We start from the raw sequence: 21301 nt of genomic DNA on the forward strand, positions 1-21301 counted from the left end.
ACTGAAATGCTAGTGAAGGGGAATAGAAACAAATGCATCATAACTTTAAATTGGATTCAAGAGCAAGGACAGCCGCTGCAACCTTTTGTAAGATATAAAATGAAAGCAACTGGTTTGACTCAGACATTTCTGTAAAGGAGAGTGAGAAGAAAGAAGCTTGTCCCCTTACCCAACTTTGCATCACCAGCAATAAGGGTTCAGGATGTTTGATGTTGTCATTCACTAGATTCCGACTTTAACCAGCATATTTTAGTTATTATAAAAAGCACCAAATTCCAGCTCAGCTGAGTTCCTCCATCAAATCAGAACACAGGCATGGTATACCTCACAGGGACAATGGTACTGTCCCACCTTAACTGCTCTAAAGTGGTAAATGCAAAAAGCTCCAAACAGTGAGATAGAGATTCAGGAACTCCAAAAAAGCGAGGTTCTGTATGAACCAGAAGAGACAAATCGCATATTACTGGTCAAGAAAGACCACTTTAAGGCTCATTGTGCTACTTGCAACATTTCTTTGTAATGGACTGGTAATCTGTGGAAAAAGTCTAGTGATAGCATCTTTTGTCAGGCAACATCAGACTGATAATTTAAACCAAGTCTAAGAGGAAGAGGCAACAATCGAAACCATTTGAGTGCATTACACGCACCTCTGCTAAACCCACTAAAGAAGAGGAGGGTTACAGCCTCATTTCTTTCCAGAGGGATCTGAAAATACTACAATTCAATGACCCTTAATGCCATTGATCAATGGAACACTTCTTCCTCTCCACAGCAGAAACCATGACTTTCCCCTAGCTGATGTACTAGCATCAATCAGTGTGGTATTCCACGCTTTCCTTTGGCATTACAATCTAACATCTGCCCTCCACTCCACCCTAGATTCTTTGATGCACTAGCCCAGTTCTGGACAATAGGAGTCCCACAAAATAAATAAAGCCACGCAACAGATACAGATACTTTCCTCCTCAAAAGCCGTCCTTACTATTAGGCACTCATAAGAAGAAGACAAGTTCTCTTGGAAAGGGGAAACAAAGGGAAATATTTCCTTGACAGACTACCCCCACCTGCAGAAATCCTGCTACAGAAACACCCCCTGGATGCTGCAAAAAGCCACAAGATACAATATCATTAAAAGGCCCCAAAAACATATCAGTGAACATTTTTGATTTTAAAATAGAGATTAAAAAAATTGTCCAGTTAGGCTGCATAATATTCCACAGTCATACAATATAAACAAAATTAAAGAAGGAACATCCAGGAGGTTAATCTTTGGTATCTTCTTTCTAGAGAACGTGAACATTAACCACCTTAATGACACTGCTCGGCATTCTACAGTATAATGGATCTCTTAGAGCCTTAAAGGCATTATCAAAATCTTCTCAAATCAGAGTAGTGCCTTTGTACATTATTTCCTGGTTGAGTTTCCCATTTTTTAAGAGAACTGAAATGTAATTGCCACAAAATAAGTGTTTCTAACCATGAAAAATTGATTTTAATGGCTTTGATAAATTTTTCCCTGTCCGTAGTTTTCTTTGTAAGGGTGGAGATGTTCTAAGGTCCCAGGATAGAGGGTTTGCATGAGTACAAAAGAGATGGTTGGACTCTCTTTTTTGGTTGCTTTGTATTATTTTCTCATGATACTTTTTTACACGCACCGAACCTCATCAAAATCAATCTTTGAATCATAAGAATTCTTGGATTTCAATCACCACGGCATAAGCTTAGACCCAGGTTTCCTGCCACGCAACATTTCAAAAGGTGAAAGACCAGTGACAGAGTTGGGAGAGGTACGATATGTTAGTAAAGTAGCTTGTAACGCTTTTCTCCATTTCAACCCACTTTTGATAGGCAATTGACAGGATTCTTTTACTACTCTGTTGAACCTCTCAGTTTGGCCATTGGCCTGTGGGAAATAATTAGAAACTCTTTTATATAGAATATTACAACTAGAAATAATAGATTCAAATTCCTTGCTTATGAATTGTGGCCCATTATCGGAAATAATTTCTTCAGGTAGGCCCTCTCTACAGAATACTTCCTCCAGAAATTCCACCACATTCTCTGCACAAACTTTTTCCATGATCTTTAATTTGGGCCATTTAGAGAAATAGTCAATCAAAACTAATGCAAATAATTATTTGCCTGATTGATAATTAAAAGTTCCAATGATATCAATACCCAACTTCCTCCAAGGCCCTTGGGCAAATTCAACGGGAGTAACTCCAACCGATAGTGCTTTGGCAGATTTATCACTTAAAGAACATGGAGAACAATTTCTGTCCCACCTGTCCACCATACCATCTAACCCTGGCCACCAATAGAACTCCCTAATTCTTCTCTTCATAGTAGACATTCCCATATGACCTTTATGGGCTAACTTAATGAGTTGTCTAAGATCCTTAGGAGGGATCATTTTGTCAGATCTCATTAACATACCACGGTTCAGCATAAGCTCATCCTTCACTTTCCAAAATGAAGTCAAATCACCACTCAATTTCCTTTCCTCAGGCCACCCTTTATTTAAATGTATAATTAGGTCCGATCCAACTTATGACTATTAGGCAAAGGTTGTATATGCTTGTCAAATGGAACATAGGGGTAGGTGGTCAAATTAAGTCCCACACTTGGGTAGTCATCAGAATAATGCAACTGGCCAGAGTACACTTTGCAAGATTGTCATGGAAAGGTTTTTTCAGGTTGTTGAGTCGCTGTAGGTTCCACAATCACTTTCATTTTTGTGGTAGCAGGAGACTCTTTTGTGGAAAAGTATTAGATTTAGAGAATAATCCAATGGTGGAATTTTCTCAATGACAGTATTCCTGTGGTCAAGAAAATGTCACAGATGAATTTTCCTCCAGATTTAGCACTTCATCCAAAGACCAGGATATTTTTCTTCACCACCAAATTCTAACGCAGGTCCTACATTATTAAAGTGATACAGGGAAGGTGAGCTCAAGCAAACCTGATCGTTGTCATCATGTGAGTTCTCTCACTAAGATCACTTTATTTTTTCGGGAAACGTTAACAGGCAACACGTTTCAATGCAAAATGTTTTCAGGTTGTATTTAGGCACAATTAGAGAGGGACATCAATGCACTAATGGTTAGTATAAAAAAGATAAAGACTATCTTGATACGCTGTTCTCTATAATCAGGTTTACTCTCTGATCTCTGACTTGATTCCAGATGGTCTATAGACCAAAATACAGGGCGACCCAGTATCCCTAGGGAACCCGGGTGTCTACACAATAGTAAACAAAATAGGGTCCCTTGGGGGAAGCTTACTCCTTAGCTTTCTAGGCTTGAAAGAAAAAAGCGAGGTCAAACTGGTGTTTAACAATGGATCCTCTATTTAATGGATACCCATAGAATCATGATTGTAGAGTCCTGTGCAGACTTAAGGTATACACATTTACATCAGGTAAAACTAGACACAATTCTAACAAATAACACATTGTAGGAGGGAAAGGTGCAGTGAGGTGATAGATGTGATATTTAGTGAATCATAGTTGGATCCAGTGGGGAGGAAAGAGATGCAATATTGAATTGCAAGAAGCTGGGGTTGCGATATAGAATTACAAGAGATGCAATATAGAATTCCAAGAAGCTGGGGTTGCAATAAAGAATTGCAAGAGATGCAGTAAAGAATGGCAAGAAGCTGGGGTTTGAAAACCTCCCTAAATAGCCCCAATAGAGGAGTACACTGAGGAGCAGGAAGTGGTGTTTGTACAGAGTAGAAAGATACATTTCCTAGTATTGAATTATCCAATCCTCATGATCCCTTGGTATTTAAGGGTGCAAATTGATAATATAGTTAATCTGGGATACATTTTAATAGTCATGTAGTTAAATAACATGCTTAGGGCTTATTACACAAATGGAACTAATAAAACGCTAGAAATGTTGCACTTACATTATTTGCATAAATAACAATGAAACCAGGTTCGAGTCAACTTGTGTCAGTGATTGAGTATGGCACTTATGAAAGTTTTTCTACTTTTATATACGAGATATAATAATGTATTGCTCCTTTTTCAAATTGTATCCTGTTATCAAAGAGTGTTTGATCTCTGTAGATAAAATAATAAACAATTTGTTCTGGAAAATAGCGAGATCTAGTGATCAACCTTGGTCCAATGCCTACATCAGAAACCAGAAGATCAACTTCCATCGTCAGTGATGATACCTGTATTCAACGTGGATGAAGCAGTCAGAATACCCTACCTAAGGAAACGAAATGATGTAGAACCAGGGGCGATTCCTCCGCTGAGAAGGAGGAGTGCTGCCCCACTAAAAAATATGCCCCCAGAGATAGAAAAATAAAATGGTAATAAAAGTTAACTTATTACCATTTTATTCTTCTAAAACCCCGCCTGGGCCGAGCATCAGGACGGTGGCGGGGCTTTCGGATTTCTGCTGTTTCCAGTCAGAAAGCAGCAGAAACAAGTGATAAGCAGGGCACTTAGGTTTAAAGTATGCATGTCTTTTTAGCCAGCCGTCTTGCGATGGCCAGCCAGACATGCACAGTTTAAACCTCTCTAACCCAGTTGTCTTGGGCAGCTGGGTTAGAGAAAGCACAGGGCTCCAGTGTCCTGGGAGCAGCGAGAGCGACTACTCGCTCCAATCCAGGCGCTGATCTCATGCACAGCGCCATGTTTGGTTACTGCATTTTCCTGCCAGGAGAAAACCCAAGCTAGGAGGAGGATGTCGCGCCAAGAAGGTAAGCGGGACTATTTTTTCTTTACATATTTTTTTATCCACCCCCTGCCACCACCCTCCTTACATGCCAGCCGCCACTGTGTAGAACATAACTTTGAGGAAGATCGCTAAACGTTCTACTCACAAAAACTAACTGCTAATTAACATAATCATTAATTTCAATATAAAACATTTTCCCCGTCAACCACTAACGCCCCACAAAAATATGATCTTCACCATAGTGGATCTATTCTGTGACCTACCTCAGCAAAAAATAAAAAAAATAAACTTCTCCTACAGCTAGCTTTGAGTCATCTTAGAGATTTGAAGCCCTTAGAAGAGGTGGATGGGATCAATGGCAAGGTACAAAGGTGGCTTAACATTTTTTTAATACATTGTAAAGGGGATTTTACTTATTTGCTCTCCTTCCTCAGGATTCTTCTATAATAATCTTTCTTATTTTGTGTTCAATACACACTTCCTAGGGGATCTTATAAAGACATGTGAACTCATTTTTGATTTGCAAGCTTAAGAAAATGAAGAAAGTTCTACTGCAATGTGGACTTTGTGCCATCACAACTTTCTACAATATACTGCGATGTATGGATATGAGACAGCCGAAATTAGAGGGACCATGTGCACTGGCACCCTCGCCTAATGCATCTTTGGTCACACAACTCAAGGCCCAGGTCCCACACCGATTCCACAGGACAGAACCCTGATATTATTGGACAGAAAAAGGGCGTGGTCATGTCTGAGAAATTGGGAACGCATCATCCCAGACTTCTGCAATTTAATCTGAATGAAAATTACACAGATGGTTAATATTAAAGATGCTGTCCACTACAAATCAGGCTATAAGCTATTTCAACAAATCTGGGGGGAAAAATGCTTCTCCTCAGTTGTCTTTTATCATTTCCTACCGTAACTTCTTCTTACCTGCTCTCAGTTCCATTTTACTTCATATACATCCTTATTATGCTATCCAGTTCCAGCACCTTGAGGCTACATCAGCAACAAGCAGCACACCATAAAAAATACATCAGAGACGTTTTACGGCATGGGCAAAGTGGTCTCTGACACAGGGCACCAGACTTTCAGGTGGGCGCTGATAGAGGCAGCTTGATTCTGAGGAGTCGTGCTCCGATGCCTTGAATAATTCTTAAAAAGATTGTTTTAAATACCGTTTTCCTTTAAAAAAAAATGTATGTGGGTGAGGTTGTGGGAGTCTATTTTTAATTCAAAACAGGACATGTTATACGGGAAATGGGAGGGTGCCCCAGAGAATATTTGCAGTTATATTAGTGAGTGGCAAGCGTTACAATAAACACACGTCACTATCCCTGAATATTAGATGTATTTTTTTTTTATTTGGATGAGTGTGATTTTGCACTGTCTGTGACCTTGCCAAAGAGGGCCTTAAAGAGCTGAAATTGGATCATAAAATCAAAGCTGTTCCAAAAAGGGGCACCCAAATTCAGAGGCGGCTCCTCCACTAGGGCGGAGGAGTGTCGCCCCACTGCTTTCTCGCAGTGCGAGAAGCAGAAACATAAAATATGTTTGGTTGCGGGCGGGCGGGCTGCTCTAAGGGCAGGGGGGGGGAGTGGTGCGCCCACTCCTGAATGCGCAAAGACTGTTTGGTCGGCCCTCTGAGGCCACCCAAACCGGTCATGCACACTCTGCCCTTCTCCATGCAGCCTGTTTGGAGAATATGGCCTCCCCATAAGCACCTAGCTGTGCGGTGTCCCAACCAATCACAACGCTGCTTGCAACATTGTGATTGGCTTAGGGGAAGGAAGCCTGGCGGCCTGCTTCCTGCCCAGGGCTCCCAAAATCCTTAAGATGTGCCTGCATATCTTACAAAAACAAGTCCATGGTTCTCTTACGTGCATTTGAAAGGGTCTGTTACCAAGTGCTCTTTGAGAAGACATTTGATATGATGAAGAGGTGGAGAACCACTCAATCACACTGTACGGTGGTAGGCGGGGAGGGGCACCTGTAGGAGACGGCGGCATTTGTATAGGGAAATGTGATCAGACAAGGTCTTTTACAGTAAAGGTTACTCATGGGAAAGGTTACTTTTTCTATTTGCATTCTAAGATAAAGGCAATCCGCCCACGCCTATCACATACATACCCCTGAGTTTTCTGATGCCAATCATCGTGAATGAGGTTGCTCGTGTGGATCACCACCCTCAGGCCTTCCTTATAGAGCAGCAACATCATTTTCCTGGAAAAGAAGAAAGAAAGATTCTAGGAAATTCTACTGCAGTTTCTTTATGCTTGAAACAGCCTTGCACATATGAGACTTGAGAAAAAACAGAAGATACAGGAATACCCAGCCCGTTGTGACTTACTCTATCCAGCTACATGAAGGCATGTTGGCATGATTATTACATTTGGAGGATCATGTCCTGTGGGTCTCCTCTATTTAAAATTCTGTTAGAGGGAGAAATCCAACATACCACAAGAAGAGAAGTGATGCTGCGACTGAAATTGCTGCTGCATTCAGCAACTAGGTTCTTGTGCAAGGGAAGACGCCGGAGGTGCTCATACAGGAGAAGAAAGAGCTTATATTTTCCACGAAACAAGGCCACTTAAATTCCACAGCGAAATAAGCAGGCATACATGTATTACTTTTACAATATGGTGTAATTAGTTCCTTACGCCTTTGGTCAGTTTTGGATATTTCTGGCAATTTGTCACTGCTCGCTACTACAAGGGTGTGGGTCCTCAGTCGATTCGCAAGGGGCCTGGAGCCAGAAGAAGGGTCCAGAGCATACTCAACGAACATTCCCCCAGATGCATCAAGCATACATTTTGCAATTCCTTATTTGCGAAAAATAAGGAATCGCAAATAAGGAATCGCAAAATGCAATGCATCAAGAAATAGCAAAAAAATAGCGATTTCTTAATATACCTTAATTGCGACTCGCAAATTGCGAGTCGCAATTAAGGAATAACTCCCCATTCATTCCTATGGGCCTAGAGGCCCATAGGAATGAATGGGAAGACGCAAATCGGTGCGTGTACACCAGCTGCACCAGCACCTCACATCCATCGTTTATGTTAGGTCTTGACCGCAGCTTCTGTATCACAGCATACACATTCCGAGATTTTTACTAGCTGTACTCTTGTATCTATTTATTCAATTTACGTCCATCGCTGATACCTTGTTTCCTCTTTCGTAGAACATCAGCGCCTGATGAAGGGATCACATGCCCGAAATGCATTGGGCAGTTTTGAATGAATGTATAATTCAAAATTGATGGAATGACTAAAACATAAACATCGTCTGATTTGAAAGTAAATGAAGAAAAGAAAAGAAAATCAATGATATTGACAACACTACGACTGAATTCATGTATTAATGATTGAACTTCGTATTGAGTGCACGAGGAAGACAATTATAAGGCCATGTGCCTTTGATCTCATGAAGTACACAACAGATGACCAACCAAGGCCCTTTGAGAGTAAACTCAAAAGCAATGCACTAAAATACATAGAGTTAATTGTGTTGTACAAGTAAATCAGGGAAACAGATTGAGCACCTTGGAAGTCATTTGAGGTCACCTCACCGAGGTGGCGGTCAAGGTTTTCTCAAACTAAAGCCAACTTGTCCTGAAGTGAAAATAGACCTAAATATCAGCAGAGTGAAACTCCAGCAATTGGCAGCAGAGTGCCTGCACCAATTAAGTGCAAATTACTCACTGGTGACTCTTGCACTAGTAGCCCTGCATTCCCCCTTATTCCAGACCATGAGACACATCCTGGACCGGCTTGTCAAGGGGCCACAGCACATTTCCACCAACTGTAAAAATGCTTAAAGTCTGGTTTCATGTGGGCCCACCAGTTGTTCATCCTCTCAGTTGAGACCACATATGGAGAGTGGGGCAGGCGTCAAGAGTTCACCCTGGAATTCCCTGCGGGGAAAAAACACTCCTCATTATTGGTTCCATTCACAAGCAGTGAGCTTGCCCGAACACCACCTTTAGTTCTTGACACCCACGATCAGCACAGATCTATGTCTAGGGCAGGTTTTTCAAACTCAGGTTTCAACAGGTGTCACAATTCTGAATTGTGCAGTGGTAATTACTGGGAGAAATAAATCAAGTCTGCGCCCTTCATTAGCTTTCTGCAGGCCAAACCTGCTGGAGTGCAACAGGGAAAAAGGGTTCGGTATTTGCAGTGACTTTCTGATTTTGGTGCACTGAGTCCCAACATCCGAATGTCATTCCCCAAAAACTCAGAATAGGTGGAACTTATCGCTCCCGGTTTCTATAATGCGAGCTGAGTCCCCAGTTATGAGGCTGGAGATTTATGGCACCTGAGCAAACCCCTGTTTTCCGAACCCGGGGAGTCGGATTTTATCAGATGCGATAAAATGCACTTACCCCTAGGGGTACGCATAATCACGGCCTTAAATCTTCTAAACTGTAAGGTTCATGTTGGCTTTAAAGGTTCTTATTACCAAATTCCCTAGATAGCGTTAGAGGATTCTCGCTATAAAACACATAAATGCATTACAGTATTGTTATCGTTCTATAAAAAAGAATAAATATTGCGACTGCTTGCCCTTTTCAGGTACTACCGAAGCATATCTCTACTTGTGCTGGAGAGAGGAATGAATTCTTTCTTTCAATCCAACCTGGCAAAGTGGTACTTTATTAAAACGTTGACACAGAGAGGGCATGGCATTAAAATCCAATCTCTGCACGGGACATCCGGGCATCCGTCAAATAATTCATGGTTTAAAAACTTCAGGAAAAAGGTCAATTACAGCATCGAGGTGAACGCACAGATACACAAACCGCCTCTTCACTTCGGAAAAAGGTTGCCTTAGAAACAAGTACATGAGGATGAAAGGCACCGGGCAGAAAAAAATCCTATTTTCACTGAAGCCATATGGCCACAACGCACGAGCTTTTTTTTTTTTAATATAAAATCGACAAGGACGATGGTTTATTTTCTCGTCTGTTTCATTTTCTTTCTTTAAAACAACCTTTAAACGTTTGTCAATAAATAAGATGCACCAGGGATAATTATTATATTTAATTCTTTGTATTCTTATCACTGCTTGCTGCTCAGGCCGTTAACGGCTGCTAATTACTCACTCTGCAATTATAACGGGAGCAAAGGTAATTAACTGTTGTAGCACAAATGCATTAGGACAGAGCAAGTGCTGCATTGAGACAACAGTAGGCACGAACCACTAGAGATCCTGAGAACGTTCTAGAATGCAAGGAACGGTCTTGTCGCAAGGGAATAGATAGTGAACACACAAATGACAAAATGCTATTTTGCCTGGGAATCCCAAATTCCCTGCACTGGAGCTGCATCATGGCAGTAAGCTAATAGTAGCTGTCCCTCTTATCTCACCGGATGTATGTCAACACAACATACAGGGCCGGACTGGGAACGCAAACCGGCCCTGGCAATTAAGTGTGACCGGCCATACGGGTAGTGGGGTTGGGGAAGGAGGGGGACACTGCTGCTGCTTTTGGTGAAGGGGGCCTAAATTGCAACACTGCTGAAAAACCAGCCCCCTGTACCAACAAGCATTTACAATGCAATGGTCTTGGCATTGTTAAAGTTAGAGCTATTGGCATTGTTCATGACATTATTTTTATTTATGTTTTTGTTTTTAAAACATATAAATAAATGGCATTGTCATTTAAAATGCCAATAGCTTAATCGCTCGCAAATGCGAGACCTATTGCATTTGCACCCACACACAGAGCCACACACACAAAGCCACCCACACGCACATACAGAGCCACCCACACAGAGCCACCCACACACAGAGCCACCCACACACAGAGCCACCCACACACAGAGCCACCCACACACAGAGCCACCCACACACAGAGCCACCCACACACAGAGCCACCCACACACAGAGCCACACACACACACACAGAGCCCAACACACACACAGAGCCCAACACACACACAGAGCCCAACACACACACAGAGCCACACACACACACACACACATGAATGTGGTGGTGGTGGTGGATATGTTGGATGTGGTGGTGGTGGATGTGGTGGTGGTGGATATGGTGGTGGTGGATGTGGTGCTGGTGGTTGCGGTGGGTGTGGTGGTGGATGTGGTGGTGGTGGATGTGGTGGTGGTGGATGTGGCGGTGGTGGATGTGGCGGTGGTGGATGTGGCGGTGGTGGATGTGGCGGTGGATGTGGTGGTGGTGGATGTGGTGGTGGTGGATGTGGTGGTGGTTGTGGTGGTGGTTGTGGTGGTGTTAATGTGTTGCAGAGCATTGGGAATGTTGTGCAGCATGTTTAAAAGTTATACGTTATAATTAAGAAATTGTTATAACCATTTGTCACTTTATATATAACCTAGAAAACATTATATACATTTGACGTATCCTAATAAAAACCAGAATTAATACCAAAAATGTGTTCTAGTTTTATTGTTTATGCAAGGAAGGGGGCAGTGGGGGGAGGGGGGAGTGGAGGTATAGGGAGTGGTGGGGTAGGAGTGGAGTGGAGGTGGAGGGAGGGAATGGGAGGAGGGGGAGTGGAGGTGCAGGGAGGGAGGGTGGAGTGCAGGTGGAGGGAGGGGGTGAGTGAGTGAGGTGGTGGGATTGAGGAGGAAGTGAAGGTGGGAGATTGGAGGTTGGTGGAGGGAGGTGGGAGTGGAAGTGGAGGGACGTGGAGTGGAGGGAGGTGGTAGTGGAAGTAGAAGGAGGGGGTGAGGATTTGCAGGGAAGGAGGAGGGAATGGAGGTGGGAGTAAAGGTGCAGGGAGGGAGGGGGAGTGGAGTTGGTGGTGGGAGTGGAAGTGGAAGGAAGGGAAACAGGAGTGGAGGAGGTGGAGGGAGTGGAGGTCTGAGTGGAAGTGGGTGGAGGGGGAGTGGAGGTGTAGGGAGCAAGGAGGGTGTGGCAGTGGAGGTGGGAGTAAAGGTGCAGGGAGGGAGGGGGGAGTGGAGGTGGTGGTGAGAGAAAAGGTGGAGAGGGGGGGATTTGGCACTTTGACTAGCACATTACACGCTGATCTCTGCATTTGTGCCTTAAACATGTAAACTACCCTCTGTCAGCACTACACCTGGGATCGGCGCAGCCCTGTGCCGTAGGGATCGGCTCTGGGTATTGAGGATCGAGGGAGGGCGAGCGGGAGTGGAAGCGCTCTCTCTCGGAGGAAAGCGTGGCTGATGGGGGCGAGGGAACAGAGACATTAAACTTTACAGCCGCCTTCATGGCCGGGTGCAGCGAGGGATGGGTGCAGTTAAAAAAAAAAAAGTTATGGGCAGCTTTAACCGTGGGACACCACATCAGTGAAAGGGTCTGGAGTTTGACCACTCTCCCTGTCGGCAGCGGCACTCGCTTTGTGTGGGGTCCCCCACCAGCACCAACCGCCCGCGGCTCCTCCCAGGTCACCCCATGAGCGCTCGGACTCACCGACTCCAACCGGCAGCAAAGCCGTCAAGGGCAGCAGAGGTGCTCGGATCCCCATCCTAAAGGTGGAGGCTGGAACGAGAAGCAGGGGCAGGCAGGCGACGGATCGGCGTACTTGCTCCCAAGCGGCCGCTACCAACTCCAATAACAGGATAGCCTGAGGCGGCAGCAGCAGGTGAAGGCGCGTCACTTCCGGTCGGACAGCGAGGGATGAGGCACGAGCAGGAGCAGCCCGGACTGAGCTCCCGTGTGTGGGAAGCGAGTCCGCACCCACGCCCTCTGGTCACTTTATGTGGCCTCGCATGATAGGCATTTCTGTGCTCTTTTCGACTCGCCTGTTTCAGCCGGGTAGTGAACACCGAGCGAAGACTATCTTTCAGGTCTCCCGAATTCACGCGGATTTAGCAACAACGGGGTTTAAGGACAGAGAATATGTTTTTTCCCGTACATTTATCAGGCACAATCTGAAATGCCCTCTGGTTTCGTGTAAAGAGCGTGCACAGAATGCGTTCCCTCCTGAGCTTTTTTTTCCATTTTTGAGAGGGGGAGTTATTAACACCCATTCATTTTTTTCACCTGCCCCGTTTTAATTTGCAGAGTTCTTTTATTTAGATAACTTTAAAAACACTGTTCACGTTGAACAAGTATGTGGCCGGGCTGCGCTGTGTGGAAAGGAGGCAGAGTCTGCTCACGCTGCCTGCACGCGCCAGTCGGCCCTCTGATTGGTTAATAAGGAACACCAATCAGAGAGCTGACTTGGGCGTGCAGGCAGCGTGATGAGGGGCGTGCTCTCCGCCGATGACGTCATAGAGAGAGAGAACACCAAAAACACCCCCCCCCCGAATCCGGGCTTCAACGGAATGAGGCCCTTTTCCTCCAATGGCTGGCTTCCGTTTAGGAAGCCAGCCAATGGAGAAGAGGGGCGGGTTCAAGCCCCCATACCTAAAAACATAAAATCTCGCAAGCGCAGCCATCGATAGGCCGAGACCTAAAAACGGCCCCCACCCTTCCGGCCCAACGGGAAAACACCCGATGCCCACTACGGACAGTCCGACCTCAACAACATATGCCTTTACCACACGTGGTAAGTATTATAAGGTAAGTGAAACCTATATATATATTACCTACTGGCGGTCGCCAGTAGGTAGTTATAGTTAGGACCTAGTTTCCATAGGAAAAGCGTTTTTTGTTTTCCCAATAACTTTGGCGCTGGTTGACGAATCTTCGCGAAATTTTCAAAAACTAGTGACCCGCTCTGTTCAGCTCCTGTCTTGAAAGTTTCAGGGTGATTCGTCAAACGGGGGCCGAGAAAAAAGGGTGGTCCCAAAACGCGTTTTCCCCATGTTATTTTCCTTAGGAAACTTTAGACAAAGCTACAGCCCGAACTACTGAAAGGGATTACACCAAATGTGGCAAAAAGGGAGATTTTGCTTCAGCAAGATCCCTCTTTTTCAAATGGTGTAAATCCGTTCAGTAGTTGCTGAGAAATTAGAAAAAGAAAAAGTTTTGATATCTGGGGCAGTGGTGGGTACGCAAACCCTCCCGAGCACAAGCTTCACTGTGATTGGCTGCCAACACTCCAAACCAGGAAGTATTGGCAGCCATCTTAAAAACAGTAGAAAAAACAAGAAAAGGGGGCGGGTAGAAACACCCTGACCCCCAGGCCTACTCAGGGGGTCCCAGAAGGACCCCCAGGGCCAAAAAAATATATTTTTTTTATAATTTCGGTGGAAATCGCGATGGGGTTGCAAAACCCGGCTTAATTGTTTTTTTTTTAAAACCGCACTTGATTTAAAAAAAGCCTCTGGGTGGGCCAGGTCCCGGGGGCACTGCCAATTTATTAGAGGGGGCCCACAGGGCCCCCGCAGCCCTGGAGACCGCTACCTCCCCGCAGCTGTGAAAAAAAAATGCGATGGGGGCTCCCAATCCCCCCCACACGCCCCGGCGACCACCACCTCCCCGGGCACTAAATATTTAAATGTGGGGGTCCGTTACGGACCCCCGAGCCCCGGGCACCACCACCTCCCCGGGGCTTTGTAATGGTAGGGGAGGGGGCCTCGCGGCACCCCTCCTGGAGCCCTTCATGGCCCTGGGGACCGGCACCCCCAGGGCCGCTCCTGCAGTGTCCTGGGGTGCCCACCCCCGGGACAAAGCTGTTTGCTATGGCAGAGCGGGAGCCGTGCGGCTCCAGCCCGGTCATAGCAAACACTGCTTTGGATTTTGGAAGCGAGAGCAGGTTTCCAGGCTCAGCAACCTCAGGCTCACTATACAGGAGACCATTCTTCCAGTAAATCCAATGTGATCCAGACCTATCACCTGCTGCCTGGGTTGCAGCCTGCTATCGAAAACCAACCACAGAAGGGCATTCCTACTGCTCCTTGCAGAATTCCTGCCTGGAGGGGCCCCTTCCTGCTGCCAATACGTCAGCTCAGGCAGGTCCCCCAGTTCGGTCACTTGCTCCCCTTTAGGCTCCAGGGTAACCCCCTCAAAGTCTGCCTCCTCCTGGAGAGTGGAAACTTCGGTACCGGTTTCCCGTGCCGCCTTCCTATTCTCTTTCTGACAGGTACCTGGGCCACTCTTTCAGGCTCCAGGTCCTCTTGATTGCTCTTACTGGCTGCCATACACACCCACTCAGGCAAACCCAACCTCCCCAGATGTGACCTGTGTTATACCTTATCCCAAGGGGAACTCTCACGGTCGTTACCAAGCAGACAGTCAACAGGCATGGTTGGTCTCACAACTACTTTCAAGGTACCCAAGAGCCCCCCCCACCCAAAGGGAACATGTACTACTTTGCAGAGGTATTTTGAGTTGTCAGCTGCAACTAGTGGGTAAAGTACGTTGGGGACCGCCGGTTTTTCAGAAACTAGCCGACAACTGGCAGCTGTCACACTGGCTCCAAGTGTCTCTCTGGGCCTCCACCAAATGGCCATTAATGGTCACCCACTGGCCGTATTTCTAACTGTTAGTGGGCAGGTGGGTCCTTGGGACCATCTCACTGTCCCCTAGTGAGACAAGGGTCAATTTTGCAGGCTCCCACCCTTCCTGGGGACCCAACTGCTCCCCCAAGGATACACTAGTCAACCCACTGGGTGGTGCATCAGTAGGTGCAGTGGTGGCTTAGGGACACTTGGGATCCCCTATAAAGTGACCCACCTGATCACAAACATAACATTTACGCGGACCCTTCTCTGCAGGCTAACATGTAGAGACCCATGGTTTCTTACCACGGGGGGCAGGGAATCTTTCCCTTAGTTCCCTCTGGAATTACTTTGGGGCACTTTTTGGAACTCCTTTTGTTTACCCTTGTCCCCCCCATTCTTCTGCTGGGGACACTGCCCACCCTTGGCTGAGTCTCCCACATACCCCTTGTGGACCCTGATGAGGACACAGCGGTCCACCTCCACAGCAAGTTTCCTGAGGTCAGTTAGCTTGCTGTCAATCAAGTGCTGGCATAGCTCTGAAAACTATTAGCAGACAAGTGCTCCCATGCCATCAAATCATAGAGTCCCTGAAAATCCGTTATCTGGATACCCTTCACCCAACCATCCCGTGCTCTGCAAAAGAAAGCAACATACTCACACCAAGTTTGTGACTTAAGATTTTTACAGGCCCTGAACTTCTGCCTGAACAGTTCTGGGGTCAAGCCATATCTTCTGATTAAGGCCTCCTTCACAGGAGCATAAACCATGTTATCCTACTCTGATAAGGCTAGCAAGATGCATCTCCCCTCTGCCATGAAGCAGCTCCTCAACCCCGCTCACCAGTCTCAGGGACTCTTTGGGAACTAATTCCTACTGCATACCCTTTGAACCACTGACTAATGTCATTACTTCTCACAATATCCTTGATCAAATTCTAAGGAATATACACCCTCCCTTCTGCATGCACTGAGGACAAGCTGCCACCATTGTAACTGGACTCCACGCTTTTGGCTTTTATGCCCAGCTCCTTCACACTTCTCTCATGCTCTAAGAGCATTGTCTTTTCCTCCATCGCAAGTTTCTGCCTCTCTAACTCAAATCTTTTATCTTCTGTGTCCCTCTCTTTCCCCAACTGGAGCTTTGGAAGCTTCCACTCCTACACTCTGCTTCTCTCCCTGTCCTCCAGCTCCTCTGGAGACAGCCCTCTTGAAGACACACTGCTGTCCTACCTGGAAAGCACCCTACCTCAAGGCAGAATCAAAGGTCCTGCTGCCCATCAAAATTCTCTGACTCCACCACAGGGTCCAGGGTACATCCACTAGCATTCCTTGATTCCAACCAGGCCTTCAGCGCCTTTTGGTATTCTTCCTTTCTGGTGAGGCCTCTTATTGGGATTTTAAATTTCTTGCAGATGGCTTTCAGTTGTGGTAAACTGTAGGTTTCCACCCTATCCTCTTCAAAATTAATATCCACAGATTCAATTGATGCTGGTTTAGACATGAAGAAAATTGGCAGTTCACAAGTTGCAGAAAAGTCCAAAAAGAAAAATCACCAAATAGTATGTGGTCGCGTAATGGTCTGTATTATAATAGTAGTGCACACCAATTACTGTATGTAAGACACAAAAGCAAGTCCTAATCCCCACCGCTGACCACCAATGTTAGAAATAGGGGTTTCTAGTTGGTAATGGTTTGAACCTTTGTCTAAGTAGCGACCCTAGCTTTTAGTCAGGGTAAGGGAGTTACGCCCTTAGACAACCCCTGCTCACACCCTTGGTAGCTTGGCACGATCAATCAGGCTTATCTCAGAGGCAGTGTGTAAAGCATTTTGCACACATACAGTAATATAGTGAAAACACTACAAATAGACACCACACCAGTTTAGAAAAATAAGTTCTCTTTATCTAAACCAAACAAGACCAAAAGTTCAAAAATCCAGAATACATTTAAATGACATCCTCAAAAATGTTATTTGCACAAATAAAGCTTCTAGCAACAAATAACTCCAACTGGAGCTATTATGTCATGACAGATGAAAATCCACAGTAGGGAGCCGACCGCTAGATGTGCGGCGTCGGGCGCAGAGTCACACAGACCCCCAAAGAACAGTACCTTGGCAAATGATGAAAGCAAAGACGGAGCATAGCATCGGGAGGTGATGCTTTGCTGGCGCTGGGTGCGTCGGTTTGTGGTAAATAAATAAATAATACCCTATTTTTGACTAGACTTATAGCATAACAGATAGCTCAATAAATAAGAGTCAAGATTCGAGGTAGTAGGAGTTTCTGCAGGTTTATTACAGCATAAGGACAGGATCAGGACAACCTGCATAGGAACAGAATGACAGGGCCCAGCAGGACAACTGGGGCCCAGCAGGGGAAAAGAGGCCCAGCAGCTGCTGGGGCTAGGTCTGGGATGAGCGCGCTAACATTCAATAACAAAACATTGACTTATATACATAGCGCAAACACATAGCATTACATTGCAGTAGGCGTAACAGTAGGTGGAGTAGAAGGCGTGACGCGTAGCAGTCGCGAGAGATAACAGAAATAAGGGGTGTAACTGGGAGTTTACTTAGACATGTGATGCAAAAACGTAACAGAATATGTCCTGAATGGGCGGACACATAGGAGGGGGCTACCTAAGGAGCCGGGACCTCTAACCTAATGGTGCGCGGAAACTAGCAATGACGTGTTACTAGGAGAAGCTGGGGGCTACGAACTCTGGGCTAGGAGCAGAGACTAGAGTCTGGAGGGTCGGAGCGACATGTACCTAAACCCTATCTGGTATCTAATGTTTAGGGAACACGTTGATATAAACTAGAAGTCATGAGGGGAAAAGCTAACTTGATTCTAAGACTGGACCATGCATTATTCTACATGTAGTGCGTGAAGAATATTAAATGACCATTAAATACAGTATTTCTCTAACATGGAGACGAGAAGGCTAGACAATGACGGAAACTATTGATGCAGTTCAGTAGCTTAGGAATGCAGAGGAGGAGGACTGAACTGATAGCTGGAACTATAACATACTTTTGGCAGACTCAGAGGCAGAGCCGGGGTGCACCGGGCACTGCAAGGCAGGAAGTAAGTGAAGGGTCGAGGATACAGGTGGGGGCTGTATCGCTCCTCAGCGAGGCTTTCAGAAAACAGGAGCTGAATCTGTGGTCCGGGCCCTTTTGAGGCCTAGAAACGGAGACTTTATAATGGAATAACGTGCACACTGAGAAACGTGGCAACATTATTTACATAGGCCTGATATTCGTAGTATTCACGAGGACTGGAAACTAACATACTAGAGGTGGACACAACTGTAATTGCGTCTTTAATCAGAAATGGGGAATAACATATGCATATTGATCATGCACACATAACATATGATGGATGAGGCGTAGGGACACAGAACATGGCAAAATTTACTTTTCCACATTCCCTCCTTGTCACTACGTTTCCATCAGGAAACATCAATATTCATGATACCGTCTATCATTTCATACAGTACCATTTGTTCGTCTCGAATTGTCTTGGAACGAGATTTAGAACGGGGCTTGGGACTAGGAATACAAGAGGTAGCACACATGCTGCAAATCGCAGGGCCACATTGTATACAGAGGCAGCAGCTAAATATGATCGCTACTGCAATACCTAAGAAGGACAGGACTTTCCATCCCCATGCGGAAATTATATTCCAGAACCAACCGGACCATGTCCAGGTGCCTGGATCTTGGTGTAACAGATGGGCAATTTTATGGAGTCTGGTTATAGCTGAATAAACAGACGGCGCGTTATTTGGAATGAAAATACAACAACTGGATCCGAGAATTCTACAGGCCCCGCCCCTATCGGCCAGTATGACGTCAAGGACGAGACGATTCTGTAAAACGACAATTCTCATAAAGGATTGCTCTTCAGTTAAGTTACCTAGAGCGGAGGCAGTCTCATCTACTACTGCTTCAAGGGTTCTTGTTAACCTACGAATAAGCTTACTATTTACAACTGTACCTAAATAAGGGAAAACACCTTTATCTATATCAATGAATTGCTCTGCGGCAGTTTCAGTATAATCGACAATCGGGAGATTTCTCTTGTGTCTAGTGTGTACTAAGAAAGAATTCCTATGATAGTCAGGTGGGGCTAAAAAAACAGGTGGCAGTAGGAAAGCAATGTAACAGGTTCCCTCCCAATCGAGGGGCAGACGGACATATGCAGTTTGACCACAAATAAAATAAGAATGACGTGAAGCTTTGAAAATAGATTTCCCACTGTCACTATACTGGATAACAGTAGTACATTCACTATGACCTATATGTACAGAACCATAACTACGGACACATAATTCGCCTTTGACTGGTAGTACTGAAATAGCGGGTGAGTCTGGAGTAGTATCAGACTGAACATTCAGAACCATGAAATTCGACGAATAATTTCCTAAATTATATACTTCATTTTCTAAATCTAAACCTGTTCTGTGGGGGAAACCTTGCTTGTCTGGGAAACATGTACTGTTAAGAAAAGACATATCTGTTGAGGATGACGTTAACGTGGACCATGCTCCACACGAACCATTGTGTGAGAATGGATAAGGAAAGAGTGGCAGAACTCCCTTCGGTGTCTGGAAAGGGGGGAGTCGACCACACACCCAACAATTAGTGGCATTGCTGGTCTGGTGTGAATAATGTAACATACGGATAAATGTGTTATTACGCATAGCGAGGCGGTATGCATATTCGTGAGGAGGCAGATCACTAAACGTGTGCTCTACTGTAGCATGAGCAGACATATTTACATGAGGAACTGAAAAACACAGATAGAAAGCATAGCTGGTGCAGGAAATCATTATGCTGATGAATAATACGAAACTCAGAAAAACGATATATTTGATTGAGCTTTGACTGACTCTCTCACTATGGGGGTCTATTTTATACATGTCAGAAACAGTCTAACCGTTTCACCTAGGGGAGGACTTATACAATCAAACTGGCTGACTTATTAGACCTGAGCTTTAACTTATACTCCTGTTGCGGAGTTTTCTCTAACAAGGGAGGGAATGTAACAATGTCTTGTGCGGGACAGTCCTTTAAAACAATGTTCTGGCAATCCTTCGAATCCTGGGAAATGTTCTTGGGAATGTTTTTAAAGACTGGTTTCGGTCCTTTGAAAAGTTTTACATGAGAAAGGTGGACCCACCCCTTCCTGCCTTCCAACTTGACGGCAGTTCGGGTGGTCAAGAGGACCTGACGTGGCTCCTTCCAACGTGGTTCCAGCGGACTTGATCTGTCAAAATTTCTGATCATCACTAGGGAGCCTGGAACGATCTCGTGCGGTGCCACCTCAGTATTGTCTGGAAATGCGGCGGCAACCTGTGAACGACATGAGTTGAGGGCAGACATCAAGGAAGCTAGGTAATCTGTCAACATATTACATGAAACATCGGTAATACTTCGGGGTCTAGGAGTACCCCACATGTTAGGGGGGCGGCCGAAAACGACCTCATACGGGGACAGACCTGATCTGGAATGTGCGACCATACGCATGTAAAACAGAGCGACTGGCAAAGCTACTAACCAATCCACACCCTTGTCTTTACATACTTTTGCTATACGGATTTTCAGAGTCTGATTATGCCTTTCGACTAGTCCAGCTGCTTCTGGATGGCGTACACAATGGAACTTCCACTGGTACCCTAACAACAGGGAAACGTGTCTCATGAGTTCAGATGAGAATTGCTGGCCGTTATCAGAATATACGATTCTAGGGAGTCCATATCTAGGGAAGAATTCACGAACCAACTGCTTGGCAGTGGTCGCGGCTGTGTAATCTGGGACTGGATATGCTTCTGTCCACCTGGACAAAGCGCATACAACTACAAGGACATACTTGAAACCTCGACATCGCTCCATTTGAATATAATCCATCTGGAGGACCTCAAAAGGGTGGTCAGGGGGCTGGAAACCACCTTGTTCCACCGGAACACTTTTACCTGGATTAAACTGACAACATATCATACAGGTACGGACTTTCTGCTTGGCTGCAGCTCGTAAATGCTTGTTGAACCAAATGGTCTGGATACTGTCTAACATAGCTTTTTTCTCCTAAATGTGCTGGACTATGTGCGGTATTGATAATGACTTGAACCATAGAATCGGGGAGAAACCATGTGGCTCTACCCTTCGTTAACCATCCTTGATCTGTCTGGACCCCTCCTTGTACAGACCATTTCTTGATTTCATCGGGAGTAGCATGTGACTGGATATCTATGACA

General features: G+C 45.3%; 1 protein-coding gene across 1 annotated transcript in view; it reads right to left on the reverse strand.

Moving 5' to 3' along the window:
• The window catches only part of TDP1 (tyrosyl-DNA phosphodiesterase 1), a 934974-nt gene that overhangs the window by 815524 nt on the left and 98149 nt on the right, over window positions 1–21301 (reverse strand). Inside the window, exon 7 of the mRNA XM_078660064.1 lies at window positions 6834–6926. Within this exon, the coding sequence (XP_078516190.1) occupies window positions 6834–6926 (93 nt within the window). The remainder of the gene's footprint in view (window positions 1–6833; window positions 6927–21301) is intronic.

The sequence above is a fragment of the Lissotriton helveticus genome, chromosome 9 (genome assembly GCF_964261635.1).
Source record: "Lissotriton helveticus chromosome 9, aLisHel1.1, whole genome shotgun sequence".
NCBI lineage: Eukaryota > Metazoa > Chordata > Amphibia > Caudata > Salamandridae > Lissotriton > Lissotriton helveticus.